General features: G+C 38.3%; 2 protein-coding genes across 2 annotated transcripts; both read left to right on the plus strand.

The window, feature by feature from the left end:
* Positions 1-18: 18 nt before the first annotated feature.
* LOC149129247 (uncharacterized) lies at positions 19-11,669 on the plus strand (the record flags this gene model as incomplete). Its single annotated transcript, XM_089346647.1, has 4 exons — positions 19-232; positions 377-1,798; positions 5,272-7,467; positions 9,136-11,669. Coding segments are annotated over 3 exons (2,910 nt in total), but the record flags the coding sequence as incomplete, so codon positions are not given.
* LOC149129248 (uncharacterized) lies at positions 9,737-15,923 on the plus strand (the record flags this gene model as incomplete). The annotated part of the gene is given in 2 exon segments (XM_089346662.1): positions 9,737-11,168; positions 14,274-15,923. Coding segments are annotated over 2 exon segments (2,970 nt in total), but the record flags the coding sequence as incomplete, so codon positions are not given.
* Between the last annotated feature and the right edge of the window lie 2,445 nt (positions 15,924-18,368).

Raw genomic sequence — 18,368 nt, forward strand, 5'->3', positions numbered from 1 at the left:
TTAATTAAGCTTGGATAACTTTACAAAGGCGTGGATAGTCTTCACCTCCTGATTTACATATTAAACAAGATCTCAGAGGAAAGAAACGGCATTCAATTACTCCCTGAAAATAGCGACACAACTGAACACAAACAAACTCTTAGAAATGAAATAAGCACTATCTTTGTGATATGTATGAGAAATTCCCCTCCCATGATGAATGATTTAACTCAAGGGAAAAACCCCAATACAGGTGAGAAACCGTCATTCTGTCATAGTGGTGCCGTGACAGCACACAAAGATACACATACAGGAGAGAAGTCGTATCATTGCGATGTCTGTGGTAAATCATTCTCTCGTAGTAGTTACTGAACTAAGCACAAACGTAGACATACAGGTGAGAAGCCATATCATTGTGATATTTGTGATAAATCATTCGCTGAAAGTCGTCATTTGACTGGCCACAAACGTATTCATACTGAAGAAAGACCATATCATTGCAATACCTGTGATAAATCATTCTCTCATAGTAGTTACTTAACTAAGCACATTCGCACACATACGGGAGAGAAGCCCTATCATTGTGATATATGTGGTAAATCATTCTCTCTAACTAGTACCTTGACGAAACACAAAGTTACGCATGCAGGAGTGAAGCCCTATCATTGTGATATTTGTGGTAAATCATTCTCTCTAACTAGTAACTTGACGAAACACAAACTTACACATACAGGTGAGAAACCATACCATTGTGAAATCTGTGGTAAATCATACAATTGTAATAGTCAGTTGACTATTCACAAAGGTGTTCATACAGGAGAGAAGCCATATCATTGTGACATTTGTGGTAAATCATTCTCTGAGAGTTCTACGTTGACTAGACACAAGCTTAGACATACAGCAGAGAAGCCATATCGTTGTGATATTTCTGGTAAATCATTCTGTGATAGTATTTACTTAACTAAGCACAAACGTAGACATACAGGAGAGAAGCCATATCATTGTGATATCTGTGGTAAATCATTCTTTGAAAGTAGTGACTTAACTAAGCACAAACGTAGACATACAGGAGAGAAGCCATATCATTGTGATATCTGTGGTAAATCATTCTTTGAAAGTAGTGACTTAACTAAGCACAGACGTAGACATACAGGAGAGAAGCCATATCATTGTGATATTTGTGGTAAATCATTCTCTCTAACTAGTACCTTGACTAAACACAATTTTACGCATACAAGAGAGAAGCTATATCGTTGTGATATCTGTGGTAAATCATTCTCTCAAAGTGGTCATTTGACTAAACACAATCTTACACATACAGGAGAGAAGCCATATCATTGTAATATCTGTGGTTTATCATATTCTTATAATAGTCAGTTGACTATTCACAAAGGTGTTCATACAGGAGAGAAGCCATATCGTTGTGATATTTGTGGTAAATCATTTTCTCAAAATGGTCATTTGACTAAACACAAACTTACACATACAGGAGAGAAGCCATATCATTGTGATATCTGTGGTAAATCATTCTCTCAAAGTTATACGTTGACAAGACACAAACTTACTCATACAGGAGAGAAACAGTATCATTGTGACATCTGTGGTAAATCATATTCTGAAAGTAGTCATTTGACTCGTCACAAACGTATTCATACTGGAGAAAGACCATACCATTGTGATATCTGTGGTAAATCATTCTTTGATAGTAATTACTTAACTAAGCACAAACGTACACATACAGGAGAGAAGCCATATCATTGTGATATCTGCGGTAAATCATTCTCTGGACATAGTCAGTTGACTATTCACAAACGTGACCATACAGGAGAGAAGCCATATCATTGTGACAACTGTGGTAAATCATTCCCTCAAAAAGGTAACTTAAGTAGACATTTGACTATTCATACACAGGTGTAACAGAATCAATATCAAAATTTATTACAAAATAGCAACAAGTATGAATATTTTGTCTGCTAAAAGACAGGCTTTATTCCTCCTCAAGGTTGATGTTATCAACTTCAGTTTCATGAACGTCAACATGAAATTCATGAATATCAACTTTAGTATCATGTATATATCCAAATATATCAACACAGCGATGACTTTGATTTTTGAAGAGATGGCTGTGTGGTTAAGAAGCTTGCTTCCCAGCTACAAGGTTTCAGGTTCAGTCGCATCGCGTGGCATCTTGGGCGAGTGTCTTTTGCTATAACCCCGGGCCGACCGAAGCTTTGTGATTGAATTTGGTAGGCGGAAGTTAATGCCATGTGTGTACATGTCTGTGTATGTGCTTGTGCCTCTCCGAAAGAGAGAGAGGGATAGTGCTGGACTTTTGAGGAATTTGTTGGGAGAGAAGAAAAGAATGGGAATAATGAATAAAAATTTTAAGTGACATTGATTTGGTCTTTCTTGTGTTTTCATCATCATATTCCTTTATCATTAGTGGTCCTACCTCGTTTAAATAGTAAAACATCAATTGGAGCCATGGATAGCTCATTTATGTACCCACAGTGTACACGGATATATACATATTAACTAAAGCCAAAGAGGGATTTGTCCTTCCAGTTATGCATATATCCACAAGTAACTGTCATCGCTGGTCCCCAACAGAGGGACCAGCTATTCAAATTGACAGTACGTTGGTAGATAAAGCAGTTCAGGGTGTGAAGACAAAACATACCTTTGCTCATTCACTCTCTCCTTCTCTCTCTCCACAAGAAATCGAAGTCTACTTGTTAAGCACTTAAAATGTTGGTGTGAAAAATTGCTAAAGAACAAAACTGTTTTGCAGCGTAGGTCTTATACATCCTGTGATCTATATATCCAGTCATTTTAGTAGGTATGTATAAGATATTGTTTTAATACACATTGACTAAAATGGTTTGTTACCACTTCGTTTTCAAAGTTCTTTGATTTTTCATTCTTATGTAATCCACACTCTATAAAATGTCATCTTAAAATACGTGTGAAGAAAGGGGTTGATGTACTTTAGCACCTCTCCTTCAAAAGTGCATTTCTTAAAAAAAGATAGCCAAATTTCAATTAACACTTCAAAAGATCTTTTCTTATGTGAAAACAATAGTTTTTCTGTGACAGCAGTTAAATTTGCCAGATGCCTTAGCTAAGCAATGGAATGCCTTCGCCACTTGACCCTTCTAACCTCTTCCATTTCAGCAATAGCTAGAATAGATATCACAGACTTCCAACGAATTCTATTATCGAAGAAGGGAGTAGGTGAAAACGCAGTGACAGCAACCATTAGGGGACAAAAGGAGAAAGAAAGTTATGAGACACAAAAATCCCTCGATTCTATAACTTTTATTAACTGAATTTCTTTTCTCTTATAACATCATTCTATCTTTATCTGTGGGTTACTACTACGAGAACGTGTACACACTTACAGGTCGAAATGAACTTTTCTTTTTACCTTGCATGCTTACAATATAACGTTAAATACATAACCTTCTCCAAACTAAACATTAACCCCTACATCTTGACCCACGAAATTCGGATCTTGTGAATTTTCCGAAGTCCTTTCCCCACCCTCTTATTGCTTTGTGCACCTTTTTTTTTTTTCATAATCATTTCCTACACATTGTTTTAAACCCATTTCCGTATATTTTTTGGCTTTTCATTTCCGGGTCACACAGAGGCAAGAACAAGCACACACGCACACGCAGACACAGAGTTAAGAAGAAGCACACACGCACACGCAGACACAGAGGCAAGAACAAGCACGTACACACACACAGAGGTAAGAACAGGAACGGACACACAGACACAGAGGCAAAAAGCAGCACGGACACAGATGCTAGATTAAGCACACACGCACACGCAGACACAGAATCAAGAACAAGCACGCACGCAGACACAGAGGCAAAAAGCGGTACGGACACACAGACACAGTGGCAAAAAGCAGCACGGACGCAGAGGCTAGATTAAGCACACACGCACACGCAGACACAGAGGCAAGAACAAGCACTGACACAGACACAGATGTAAGAACAGGAACGGACACACAGACACAGAGGCAAGAACAAGTACGCCCACACACAGACAAGAACAGGCACGCACACACAACCCGTTAGCTTTCTTCTCCTCCTCCCGTTTTAGCAGCCGTAACGAAGGTCACGGAGATATCCGAAGTGAACCGTCGAGTCATCACGGAAACAACCGTTCGTTTTCTGCTGCCTAGTCAACCACACTCAAATGCTGCTTATTACGTGCCATCGGCACAGTTTCGTGTCAGGCAGTAAATCTTTCCATGCTTCAATGGATTCTGACCACTGGAAACATTGACATTAAATAAATGACAGTCTCCGCTGTCTTTATGTTCATCTTTACGAGGTCGATAAACTGAGTACCAGTTTCATACAGGAGTCGATCTAATTGTCTCGCCCCTCCCCACAAATTTTGGGCCTTGTTAGTAGAGTAGAAAAGAATATTTGCAATCTTGATTTGTTATGTCATTTAACTGTCTTTATCTTAGTTTCTTTTTCTATTTCAGAATATCACATCCTGTTGACAGAAAAGAAATTTCTTCATTCAGATGTGACTTTGATATTTTCATCAACTTTTATTGACTAAAGGAAGACGATATATTTATAAGGAGCATTCATCAATACGTCAACCTCTTTATATGAAGAAAGTCTATGACAAAATACTGCGAAATATTTCTTCTGGACGATGGAATTAGCAGCAACAATTTCAAGTCTTTGCTGTCTGCAATATAGAGGAGGTGATTGCTTTACAGGTTAATTTAGCTTGGATAACTTTACAAAGGCGTGGATAGTCTTCACCTCCTGATTTACATATTAAACAAGATCTCAGAGGAAAGAAACGGCATTCAATTACTCCCTGAAAATAGCGACACAACTGAACACAAACAAACTCTTAGAAATGAAATAAGCACTATCTTTGTGATATGTATGAGAAATTCCCCTCCCATGATGAATGATTTAACTCAAGGGAAAAACCCCAATACAGGTGAGAAACCGTCATTCTGTCATAGTGGTGCCGTGACAGCACACAAAGATACACATACAGGAGAGAAGTCGTATCATTGCGATGTCTGTGGTAAATCATTCTCTCGTAGTAGTTACTGAACTAAGCACAAACGTAGACATACAGGTGAGAAGCCATATCATTGTGATATTTGTGATAAATCATTCGCTGAAAGTCGTCATTTGACTGGCCACAAACGTATTCATACTGAAGAAAGACCATATCATTGCAATACCTGTGATAAATCATTCTCTCATAGTAGTTACTTAACTAAGCACATTCGCACACATACGGGAGAGAAGCCCTATCATTGTGATATATGTGGTAAATCATTCTCTCTAACTAGTACCTTGACGAAACACAAAGTTACGCATGCAGGAGTGAAGCCCTATCATTGTGATATTTGTGGTAAATCATTCTCTCTAACTAGTAACTTGACGAAACACAAACTTACACATACAGGTGAGAAACCATACCATTGTGAAATCTGTGGTAAATCATACAATTGTAATAGTCAGTTGACTATTCACAAAGGTGTTCATACAGGAGAGAAGCCATATCATTGTGACATTTGTGGTAAATCATTCTCTGAGAGTTCTACGTTGACTAGACACAAGCTTAGACATACAGCAGAGAAGCCATATCGTTGTGATATTTCTGGTAAATCATTCTGTGATAGTATTTACTTAACTAAGCACAAACGTAGACATACAGGAGAGAAGCCATATCATTGTGATATCTGTGGTAAATCATTCTTTGAAAGTAGTGACTTAACTAAGCACAGACGTAGACATACAGGAGAGAAGCCATATCATTGTGATATTTGTGGTAAATCATTCTCTCTAACTAGTACCTTGACTAAACACAATTTTACGCATACAAGAGAGAAGCTATATCGTTGTGATATCTGTGGTAAATCATTCTCTCAAAGTGGTCATTTGACTAAACACAATCTTACACATACAGGAGAGAAGCCATATCATTGTAATATCTGTGGTTTATCATATTCTTATAATAGTCAGTTGACTATTCACAAAGGTGTTCATACAGGAGAGAAGCCATATCGTTGTGATATTTGTGGTAAATCATTTTCTCAAAATGGTCATTTGACTAAACACAAACTTACACATACAGGAGAGAAGCCATATCATTGCGATATCTGTGGTAAATCATTCTCTCAAAGTTATACGTTGACAAGACACAAACTTACTCATACAGGAGAGAAACAGTATCATTGTGACATCTGTGGTAAATCATATTCTGAAAGTAGTCATTTGACTCGTCACAAACGTATTCATACTGGAGAAAGACCATACCATTGTGATATCTGTGGTAAATCATTCTTTGATAGTAATTACTTAACTAAGCACAAACGTACACATACAGGAGAGAAGCCATATCATTGTGATATCTGCGGTAAATCATTCTCTGGACATAGTCAGTTGACTATTCACAAACGTGACCATACAGGAGAGAAGCCATATCATTGTGACAACTGTGGTAAATCATTCCCTCAAAAAGGTAACTTAAGTAGACATTTGACTATTCATACACAGGTGTAACAGAATCAATATCAAAATTTATTACAAAATAGCAACAAGTATGAATATTTTGTCTGCTAAAAGACAGGCTTTATTCCTCCTCAAGGTTGATGTTATCAACTTCAGTTTCATGAACGTCAACATGAAATTCATGAATATCAACTTTAGTATCATGTATATATCCAAATATATCAACACAGCGATGACTTTGATTTTTGAAGAGATGGCTGTGTGGTTAAGAAGCTTGCTTCCCAGCTACAAGGTTTCAGGTTCAGTCGCATCGCGTGGCATCTTGGGCGAGTGTCTTTTGCTATAACCCCGGGCCGACCGAAGCTTTGTGATTGAATTTGGTAGGCGGAAGTTAATGCCATGTGTGTACATGTCTGTGTATGTGCTTGTGCCTCTCCGAAAGAGAGAGAGGGATAGTGCTGGACTTTTGAGGAATTTGTTGGGAGAGAAGAAAAGAATGGGAATAATGAATAAAAATTTTAAGTGACATTGATTTGGTCTTTCTTGTGTTTTCATCATCATATTCCTTTATCATTAGTGGTCCTACCTCGTTTAAATAGTAAAACATCAATTGGAGCCATGGATAGCTCATTTATGTACCCACAGTGTACACGGATATATACATATTAACTAAAGCCAAAGAGGGATTTGTCCTTCCAGTTATGCATATATCCACAAGTAACTGTCATCGCTGGTCCCCAACAGAGGGACCAGCTATTCAAATTGACAGTACGTTGGTAGATAAAGCAGTTCAGGGTGTGAAGACAAAACATACCTTTGCTCATTCACTCTCTCCTTCTCTCTCTCCACAAGAAATCGAAGTCTACTTGTTAAGCACTTAAAATGTTGGTGTGAAAAATTGCTAAAGAACAAAACTGTTTTGCAGCGTAGGTCTTATACATCCTGTGATCTATATATCCAGTCATTTTAGTAGGTATGTATAAGATATTGTTTTAATACACATTGACTAAAATGGTTTGTTACCACTTCGTTTTCAAAGTTCTTTGATTTTTCATTCTTATGTAATCCACACTCTATAAAATGTCATCTTAAAATACGTGTGAAGAAAGGGGTTGATGTACTTTAGCACCTCTCCTTCAAAAGTGCATTTCTTAAAAAAAGATAGCCAAATTTCAATTAACACTTCAAAAGATCTTTTCTTATGTGAAAACAATAGTTTTTCTGTGACAGCAGTTAAATTTGCCAGATGCCTTAGCTAAGCAATAGAATGCCTTCGCCACTTGACCCTTCTAACCTCTTCCATTTCAGCAATAGCTAGAATAGATATCACAGACTTCCAACGAATTCTATTATCGAAGAAGGGAGTAGGTGAAAACGCAGTGACAGCAACCATTAGGGGACAAAAGGAGAAAGAAAGTTATGAGACACAAAAATCCCTCGATTCTATAACTTTTATTAACTGAATTTCTTTTCTCTTATAACATCATTCTATCTTTATCTGTGGGTTACTACTACGAGAACGTGTACACACTTACAGGTCGAAATGAACTTTTCTTTTTACCTTGCATGCTTACAATATAACGTTAAATACATAACCTTCTCCAAACTAAACATTAACCCCTACATCTTGACCCACGAAATTCGGATCTTGTGAATTTTCCGAAGTCCTTTCCCCACCCTCTTATTGCTTTGTGCACCTTTTTTTTTTTTCATAATCATTTCCTACACATTGTTTTAAACCCATTTCCGTATATTTTTTGGCTTTTCATTTCCGGGTCACACAGAGGCAAGAACAAGCACACACGCACACGCAGACACAGAGTTAAGAAGAAGCACACACGCACACGCAGACACAGAGGCAAGAACAAGCACGTACACACACACAGAGGTAAGAACAGGAACGGACACACAGACACAGAGGCAAAAAGCAGCACGGACACAGATGCTAGATTAAGCACACACGCACACGCAGACACAGAATCAAGAACAAGCACGCACGCAGACACAGAGGCAAAAAGCGGTACGGACACACAGACACAGTGGCAAAAAGCAGCACGGACGCAGAGGCTAGATTAAGCACACACGCACACGCAGACACAGAGGCAAGAACAAGCACTGACACAGACACAGATGTAAGAACAGGAACGGACACACAGACACAGAGGCAAGAACAAGTACGCCCACACACAGACAAGAACAGGCACGCACACACAACCCGTTAGCTTTCTTCTCCTCCTCCCGTTTTAGCAGCTGTAACGAAGGTCACGGAGATATCCGAAGTGAACCGTCGAGTCGTCACGGAAACAACCGTTCGTCTTCTGCTGCCTAGTCAACCACACTCAAATGCTGCTTATTACGTGCCATCGGCACAGTTTCGTGTCAGGCAGTAAATCTTTCCATGCTTCAATGGATTCTGACCACTGGAAACATTGACATTAAATAAATGACAGTCTCCGCTGTCTTTATGTTCATCTTTACGAGGTCGATAAACTGAGTACCAGTTTCATACAGGAGTCGATCTAATTGTCTCGCCCCTCCCCACAAATTTTGGGCCTTGTTAGTAGAGTAGAAAAGAATATTTGCAATCTTGATTTGTTATGTCATTTAACTGTCTTTATCTTAGTTTCTTTTTCTATTTCAGAATATCACATCCTGTTGACAGAAAAGAAATTTCTTCATTCAGATGTGCCTTTGATATTTTCATCAACTTTTATTGACTAAAGGAAGACGATATATTTATAAGGAGCATTCATCAATACGTCAACCTCTTTATATGAAGAAAGTCTATGACAAAATACTGCGAAATATTTCTTCTGGACGATGGAATTAGCAGCAACAATTTCAAGTCTTTGCTGTCTGCAATATAGAGGAGGTGATTGCTTTACAGGTTAATTAAGCTTGGATAACTTTACAAAGGCGTGGATAGTCTTCACCTCCTGATTTACATATTAAACAAGATCTCAGAGGAAAGAAACGGCATTCAATTACTCCCTGAAAATAGCGACACAACTGAACACAAACAAACTCTTAGAAATGAAATAAGCACTATCTTTGTGATATGTATGAGAAATTCCCCTCCCATGATGAATGATTTAACTCAAGGGAAAAACCCCAATACAGGTGAGAAACCGTCATTCTGTCATAGTGGTGCCGTGACAGCACACAAAGATACACATACAGGAGAGAAGTCGTATCATTGCGATGTCTGTGGTAAATCATTCTCTCGTAGTAGTTACTGAACTAAGCACAAACGTAGACATACAGGTGAGAAGCCATATCATTGTGATATTTGTGATAAATCATTCGCTGAAAGTCGTCATTTGACTGGCCACAAACGTATTCATACTGAAGAAAGACCATATCATTGCAATACCTGTGATAAATCATTCTCTCATAGTAGTTACTTAACTAAGCACATTCGCACACATACGGGAGAGAAGCCCTATCATTGTGATATATGTGGTAAATCATTCTCTCTAACTAGTACCTTGACGAAACACAAAGTTACGCATGCAGGAGTGAAGCCCTATCATTGTGATATTTGTGGTAAATCATTCTCTCTAACTAGTAACTTGACGAAACACAAACTTACACATACAGGTGAGAAACCATACCATTGTGAAATCTGTGGTAAATCATACAATTGTAATAGTCAGTTGACTATTCACAAAGGTGTTCATACAGGAGAGAAGCCATATCATTGTGACATTTGTGGTAAATCATTCTCTGAGAGTTCTACGTTGACTAGACACAAGCTTAGACATACAGCAGAGAAGCCATATCGTTGTGATATTTCTGGTAAATCATTCTGTGATAGTATTTACTTAACTAAGCACAAACGTAGACATACAGGAGAGAAGCCATATCATTGTGATATCTGTGGTAAATCATTCTTTGAAAGTAGTGACTTAACTAAGCACAGACGTAGACATACAGGAGAGAAGCCATATCATTGTGATATTTGTGGTAAATCATTCTCTCTAACTAGTACCTTGACTAAACACAATTTTACGCATACAAGAGAGAAGCTATATCGTTGTGATATCTGTGGTAAATCATTCTCTCAAAGTGGTCATTTGACTAAACACAATCTTACACATACAGGAGAGAAGCCATATCATTGTAATATCTGTGGTTTATCATATTCTTATAATAGTCAGTTGACTATTCACAAAGGTGTTCATACAGGAGAGAAGCCATATCGTTGTGATATTTGTGGTAAATCATTTTCTCAAAATGGTCATTTGACTAAACACAAACTTACACATACAGGAGAGAAGCCATATCATTGCGATATCTGTGGTAAATCATTCTCTCAAAGTTATACGTTGACAAGACACAAACTTACTCATACAGGAGAGAAACAGTATCATTGTGACATCTGTGGTAAATCATATTCTGAAAGTAGTCATTTGACTCGTCACAAACGTATTCATACTGGAGAAAGACCATACCATTGTGATATCTGTGGTAAATCATTCTTTGATAGTAATTACTTAACTAAGCACAAACGTACACATACAGGAGAGAAGCCATATCATTGTGATATCTGCGGTAAATCATTCTCTGGACATAGTCAGTTGACTATTCACAAACGTGACCATACAGGAGAGAAGCCATATCATTGTGACAACTGTGGTAAATCATTCCCTCAAAAAGGTAACTTAAGTAGACATTTGACTATTCATACACAGGTGTAACAGAATCAATATCAAAATTTATTACAAAATAGCAACAAGTATGAATATTTTGTCTGCTAAAAGACAGGCTTTATTCCTCCTCAAGGTTGATGTTATCAACTTCAGTTTCATGAACGTCAACATGAAATTCATGAATATCAACTTTAGTATCATGTATATATCCAAATATATCAACACAGCGATGACTTTGATTTTTGAAGAGATGGCTGTGTGGTTAAGAAGCTTGCTTCCCAGCTACAAGGTTTCAGGTTCAGTCGCATCGCGTGGCATCTTGGGCGAGTGTCTTTTGCTATAACCCCGGGCCGACCGAAGCTTTGTGATTGAATTTGGTAGGCGGAAGTTAATGCCATGTGTGTACATGTCTGTGTATGTGCTTGTGCCTCTCCGAAAGAGAGAGAGGGATAGTGCTGGACTTTTGAGGAATTTGTTGGGAGAGAAGAAAAGAATGGGAATAATGAATAAAAATTTTAAGTGACATTGATTTGGTCTTTCTTGTGTTTTCATCATCATATTCCTTTATCATTAGTGGTCCTACCTCGTTTAAATAGTAAAACATCAATTGGAGCCATGGATAGCTCATTTATGTACCCACAGTGTACACGGATATATACATATTAACTAAAGCCAAAGAGGGATTTGTCCTTCCAGTTATGCATATATCCACAAGTAACTGTCATCGCTGGTCCCCAACATAGGGACCAGCTATTCAAATTGACAGTACGTTGGTAGATAAAGCAGTTCAGGGTGTGAAGACAAAACATACCTTTGCTCATTCACTCTCTCCTTCTCTCTCTCCACAAGAAATCGAAGTCTACTTGTTAAGCACTTAAAATGTTGGTGTGAAAAATTGCTAAAGAACAAAACTGTTTTGCAGCGTAGGTCTTATACATCCTGTGATCTATATATCCAGTCATTTTAGTAGGTATGTATAAGATATTGTTTTAATACACATTGACTAAAATGGTTTGTTACCACTTCGTTTTCAAAGTTCTTTGATTTTTCATTCTTATGTAATCCACACTCTATAAAATGTCATCTTAAAATACGTGTGAAGAAAGGGGTTGATGTACTTTAGCACCTCTCCTTCAAAAGTGCATTTCTTAAAAAAAGATAGCCAAATTTCAATTAACACTTCAAAAGATCTTTTCTTATGTGAAAACAATAGTTTTTCTGTGACAGCAGTTAAATTTGCCAGATGCCTTAGCTAAGCAATAGAATGCCTTCGCCACTTGACCCTTCTAACCTCTTCCATTTCAGCAATAGCTAGAATAGATATCACAGACTTCCAACGAATTCTATTATCGAAGAAGGGAGTAGGTGAAAACGCAGTGACAGCAACCATTAGGGGACAAAAGGAGAAAGAAAGTTATGAGACACAAAAATCCCTCGATTCTATAACTTTTATTAACTGAATTTCTTTTCTCTTATAACATCATTCTATCTTTATCTGTGGGTTACTACTACGAGAACGTGTACACACTTACAGGTCGAAATGAACTTTTCTTTTTACCTTGCATGCTTACAATATAACGTTAAATACATAACCTTCTCCAAACTAAACATTAACCCCTACATCTTGACCCACGAAATTCGGATCTTGTGAATTTTCCGAAGTCCTTTCCCCACCCTCTTATTGCTTTGTGCACCTTTTTTTTTTTTCATAATCATTTCCTACACATTGTTTTAAACCCATTTCCGTATATTTTTTGGCTTTTCATTTCCGGGTCACACAGAGGCAAGAACAAGCACACACGCACACGCAGACACAGAGTTAAGAAGAAGCACACACGCACACGCAGACACAGAGGCAAGAACAAGCACGTACACACACACAGAGGTAAGAACAGGAACGGACACACAGACACAGAGGCAAAAAGCAGCACGGACACAGATGCTAGATTAAGCACACACGCACACGCAGACACAGAATCAAGAACAAGCACGCACGCAGACACAGAGGCAAAAAGCGGTACGGACGCAGAGGCTAGATTAAGCACACACGCACACGCAGACACAGAGGCAAGAACAAGCACTGACACAGACACAGATGTAAGAACAGGAACGGACACACAGACACAGAGGCAAGAACAAGTACGCCCACACACAGACAAGAACAGGCACGCACACACAACCCGTTAGCTTTCTTCTCCTCCTCCCGTTTTAGCAGCCGTAACGAAGGTCACGGAGATATCCGAAGTGAACCGTCGAGTCATCACGGAAACAACCGTTCGTTTTCTGCTGCCTAGTCAACCACACTCAAATGCTGCTTATTACGTGCCATCGGCACAGTTTCGTGTCAGGCAGTAAATCTTTCCATGCTTCAATGGATTCTGACCACTGGAAACATTGACATTAAATAAATGACAGTCTCCGCTGTCTTTATGTTCATCTTTACGAGGTCGATAAACTGAGTACCAGTTTCATACAGGAGTCGATCTAATTGTCTCGCCCCTCCCCACAAATTTTGGGCCTTGTTAGTAGAGTAGAAAAGAATATTTGCAATCTTGATTTGTTATGTCATTTAACTGTCTTTATCTTAGTTTCTTTTTCTATTTCAGAATATCACATCCTGTTGACAGAAAAGAAATTTCTTCATTCAGATGTGCCTTTGATATTTTCATCAACTTTTATTGACTAAAGGAAGACGATATATTTATAAGGAGCATTCATCAATACGTCAACCTCTTTATATGAAGAAAGTCTATGACAAAATACTGCGAAATATTTCTTCTGGACGATGGAATTAGCAGCAACAATTTCAAGTCTTTGCTGTCTGCAATATAGAGGAGGTGATTGCTTTACAGGTTAATTAAGCTTGGATAACTTTACAAAGGCGTGGATAGTCTTCACCTCCTGATTTACATATTAAACAAGATCTCAGAGGAAAGAAACGGCATTCAATTACTCCCTGAAAATAGCGACACAACTGAACACAAACAAACTCTTAGAAATGAAATAAGCACTATCTTTGTGATATGTATGAGAAATTCCCCTCCCATGATGAATGATTTAACTCAAGGGAAAAACCCCAATACAGGTGAGAAACCGTCATTCTGTCATAGTGGTGCCGTGACAGCACACAAAGATACACATACAGGAGAGAAGTCGTATCATTGCGATGTCTGTGGTAAATCATTCTCTCGTAGTAGTTACTGAACTAAGCACAAACGTAGACATACAGGTGAGAAGCCATATCATTGTGATATTTGTGATAAATCATTCGCTGAAAGTCGTCATTTGACTGGCCACAAACGTATTCATACTGAAGAAAGACCATATCATTGCAATACCTGTGATAAATCATTCTCTCATAGTAGTTACTTAACTAAGCACATTCGCACACATACGGGAGAGAAGCCCTATCATTGTGATATATGTGGTAAATCATTCTCTCTAACTAGTACCTTGACGAAACACAAAGTTACGCATGCAGGAGTGAAGCCCTATCATTGTGATATTTGTGGTAAATCATTCTCTCTAACTAGTAACTTGACGAAACACAAACTTACACATACAGGTGAGAAACCATACCATTGTGAAATCTGTGGTAAATCATACAATTGTAATAGTCAGTTGACTATTCACAAAGGTGTTCATACAGGAGAGAAGCCATATCATTGTGACATTTGTGGTAAATCATTCTCTGAGAGTTCTACGTTGACTAGACACAAGCTTAGACATACAGCAGAGAAGCCATATCGTTGTGATATTTCTGGTAAATCATTCTGTGATAGTATTTACTTAACTAAGCACAAACGTAGACATACAGGAGAGAAGCCATATCATTGTGATATCTGTGGTAAATCATTCTTTGAAAGTAGTGACTTAACTAAGCACAGACGTAGACATACAGGAGAGAAGCCATATCATTGTGATATTTGTGGTAAATCATTCTCTCTAACTAGTACCTTGACTAAACACAATTTTACGCATACAAGAGAGAAGCTATATCGTTGTGATATCTGTGGTAAATCATTCTCTCAAAGTGGTCATTTGACTAAACACAATCTTACACATACAGGAGAGAAGCCATATCATTGTAATATCTGTGGTTTATCATATTCTTATAATAGTCAGTTGACTATTCACAAAGGTGTTCATACAGGAGAGAAGCCATATCGTTGTGATATTTGTGGTAAATCATTTTCTCAAAATGGTCATTTGACTAAACACAAACTTACACATACAGGAGAGAAGCCATATCATTGCGATATCTGTGGTAAATCATTCTCTCAAAGTTATACGTTGACAAGACACAAACTTACTCATACAGGAGAGAAACAGTATCATTGTGACATCTGTGGTAAATCATATTCTGAAAGTAGTCATTTGACTCGTCACAAACGTATTCATACTGGAGAAAGACCATACCATTGTGATATCTGTGGTAAATCATTCTTTGATAGTAATTACTTAACTAAGCACAAACGTACACATACAGGAGAGAAGCCATATCATTGTGATATCTGCGGTAAATCATTCTCTGGACATAGTCAGTTGACTATTCACAAACGTGACCATACAGGAGAGAAGCCATATCATTGTGACAACTGTGGTAAATCATTCCCTCAAAAAGGTAACTTAAGTAGACATTTGACTATTCATACACAGGTGTAACAGAATCAATATCAAAATTTATTACAAAATAGCAACAAGTATGAATATTTTGTCTGCTAAAAGACAGGCTTTATTCCTCCTCAAGGTTGATGTTATCAACTTCAGTTTCATGAACGTCAACATGAAATTCATGAATATCAACTTTAGTATCATGTATATATCCAAATATATCAACACAGCGATGACTTTGATTTTTGAAGAGATGGCTGTGTGGTTAAGAAGCTTGCTTCCCAGCTACAAGGTTTCAGGTTCAGTCGCATCGCGTGGCATCTTGGGCGAGTGTCTTTTGCTATAACCCCGGGCCGACCGAAGCTTTGTGATTGAATTTGGTAGGCGGAAGTTAATGCCATGTGTGTACATGTCTGTGTATGTGCTTGTGCCTCTCCGAAAGAGAGAGAGGGATAGTGCTGGACTTTTGAGGAATTTGTTGGGAGAGAAGAAAAGAATGGGAATAATGAATAAAAATTTTAAGTGACATTGATTTGGTCTTTCTTGTGTTTTCATCATCATATTCCTTTATCCTTAGTGGTCCTACCTCGTTTAAATAGTAAAACATCAATTGGAGCCATGGATAGCTCATTTATGTACCCACAGTGTACACGGATATATACATATTAACTAAAGCCAAAGAGGGATTTGTCCTTCCAGTTATGCATATATCCACAAGTAACTGTCATCGCTGGTCCCCAACAGAGGGACCAGCTATTCAAATTGACAGTACGTTGGTAGATAAAGCAGTTCAGGGTGTGAAGACAAAACATACCTTTGCTCATTCACTCTCTCCTTCTCTCTCTCCACAAGAAATCGAAGTCTACTTGTTAAGCACTTAAAATGTTGGTGTGAAAAATTGCTAAAGAACAAAACTGTTTTGCAGCGTAGGTCTTATACATCCTGTGATCTATATATCCAGTCATTTTAGTAGGTATGTATAAGATATTGTTTTAATACACATTGACTAAAATGGTTTGTTACCACTTCGTTTTCAAAGTTCTTTGATTTTTCATTCTTATGTAATCCACACTCTATAAAATGTCATCTTAAAATACGTGTGAAGAAAGGGGTTGATGTACTTTAGCACCTCTCCTTCAAAAGTGCATTTCTTAAAAAAAGATAGCCAAATTTCAATTAACACTTCAAAAGATCTTTTCTTATGTGAAAACAATAGTTTTTCTGTGACAGCAGTTAAATTTGCCAGATGCCTTAGCTAAGCAATAGAATGCCTTCGCCACTTGACCCTTCTAACCTCTTCCATTTCAGCAATAGCTAGAATAGATATCACAGACTTCCAACGAATTCTATTATCGAAGAAGGGAGTAGGTGAAAACGCAGTGACAGCAACCATTAGGGGACAAAAGGAGAAAGAAAGTTATGAGACACAAAAATCCCTCGATTCTATAACTTTTATTAACTGAATTTCTTTTCTCTTATAACATCATTCTATCTTTATCTGTGGGTTACTACTACGAGAACGTGTACACACTTACAGGTCGAAATGAACTTTTCTTTTTACCTTGCATGCTTACAATATAACGTTAAATACATAACCTTCTCCAAACTAAACATTAACCCCTACATCTTGACCCACGAAATTCGGATCTTGTGAATTTTCCGAAGTCCTTTCCCCACCCTCTTATTGCTTTGTGCACCTTTTTTTTTTTTCATAATCATTTCCTACACATTGTTTTAAACCCATTTCCGTATATTTTTTGGCTTTTCATTTCCGGGTCACACAGAGGCAAGAACAAGCACACACGCACACGCAGACACAGAGTTAAGAAGAAGCACACACGCACACGCAGACACAGAGGCAAGAACAAGCACGTACACACACACAGAGGTAAGAACAGGAACGGACACACAGACACAGAGGCAAAAAGCAGCACGGACACAGATGCTAGATTAAGCACACACGCACACGCAGACACAGAATCAAGAACAAGCACGCACGCAGACACAGAGGCAAAAAGCGGTACGGACACACAGACACAGTGGCAAAAAGCAGCACGGACGCAGAGGCTAGATTAAGCACACACGCACACGCAGACACAGAGGCAAGAACAAGCACTGACACAGACACAGATGTAAGAACAGGAACGGACACACAGACACAGAGGCAAGAACAAGTACGCCCACACACAGACAAGAACAGGCACGCACACACAACCCGTTAGCTTTCTTCTCCTCCTCCCGTTTTAGCAGCCGTAACGAAGGTCACGGAGATATCCGAAGTGAACCGTCGAGTCATCACGGAAACAACCGTTCGTTTTCTGCTGCCTAGTCAACCACACTCAAATGCTGCTTATTACGTGCCATCGGCACAGTTTCGTGTCAGGCAGTAAATCTTTCCATGCTTCAATGGATTCTGACCACTGGAAACATTGACATTAAATAAATGACAGTCTCCGCTGTCTTTATGTTCATCTTTACGAGGTCGATAAACTGAGTACCAGTTTCATACAGGAGTCGATCTAATTGTCTCGCCCCTCCCCACAAATTTTGGGCCTTGTTAGTAGAGTAGAAAAGAATATTTGCAATCTTGATTTGTTATGTCATTTAA

Source organism: Octopus bimaculoides, unplaced genomic scaffold, assembly GCF_046866305.1.
Source record: "Octopus bimaculoides isolate indiv1 unplaced genomic scaffold, ASM4686630v1 contig88, whole genome shotgun sequence".
Classification (NCBI taxonomy): Eukaryota; Metazoa; Mollusca; class Cephalopoda; order Octopoda; family Octopodidae; genus Octopus; species Octopus bimaculoides.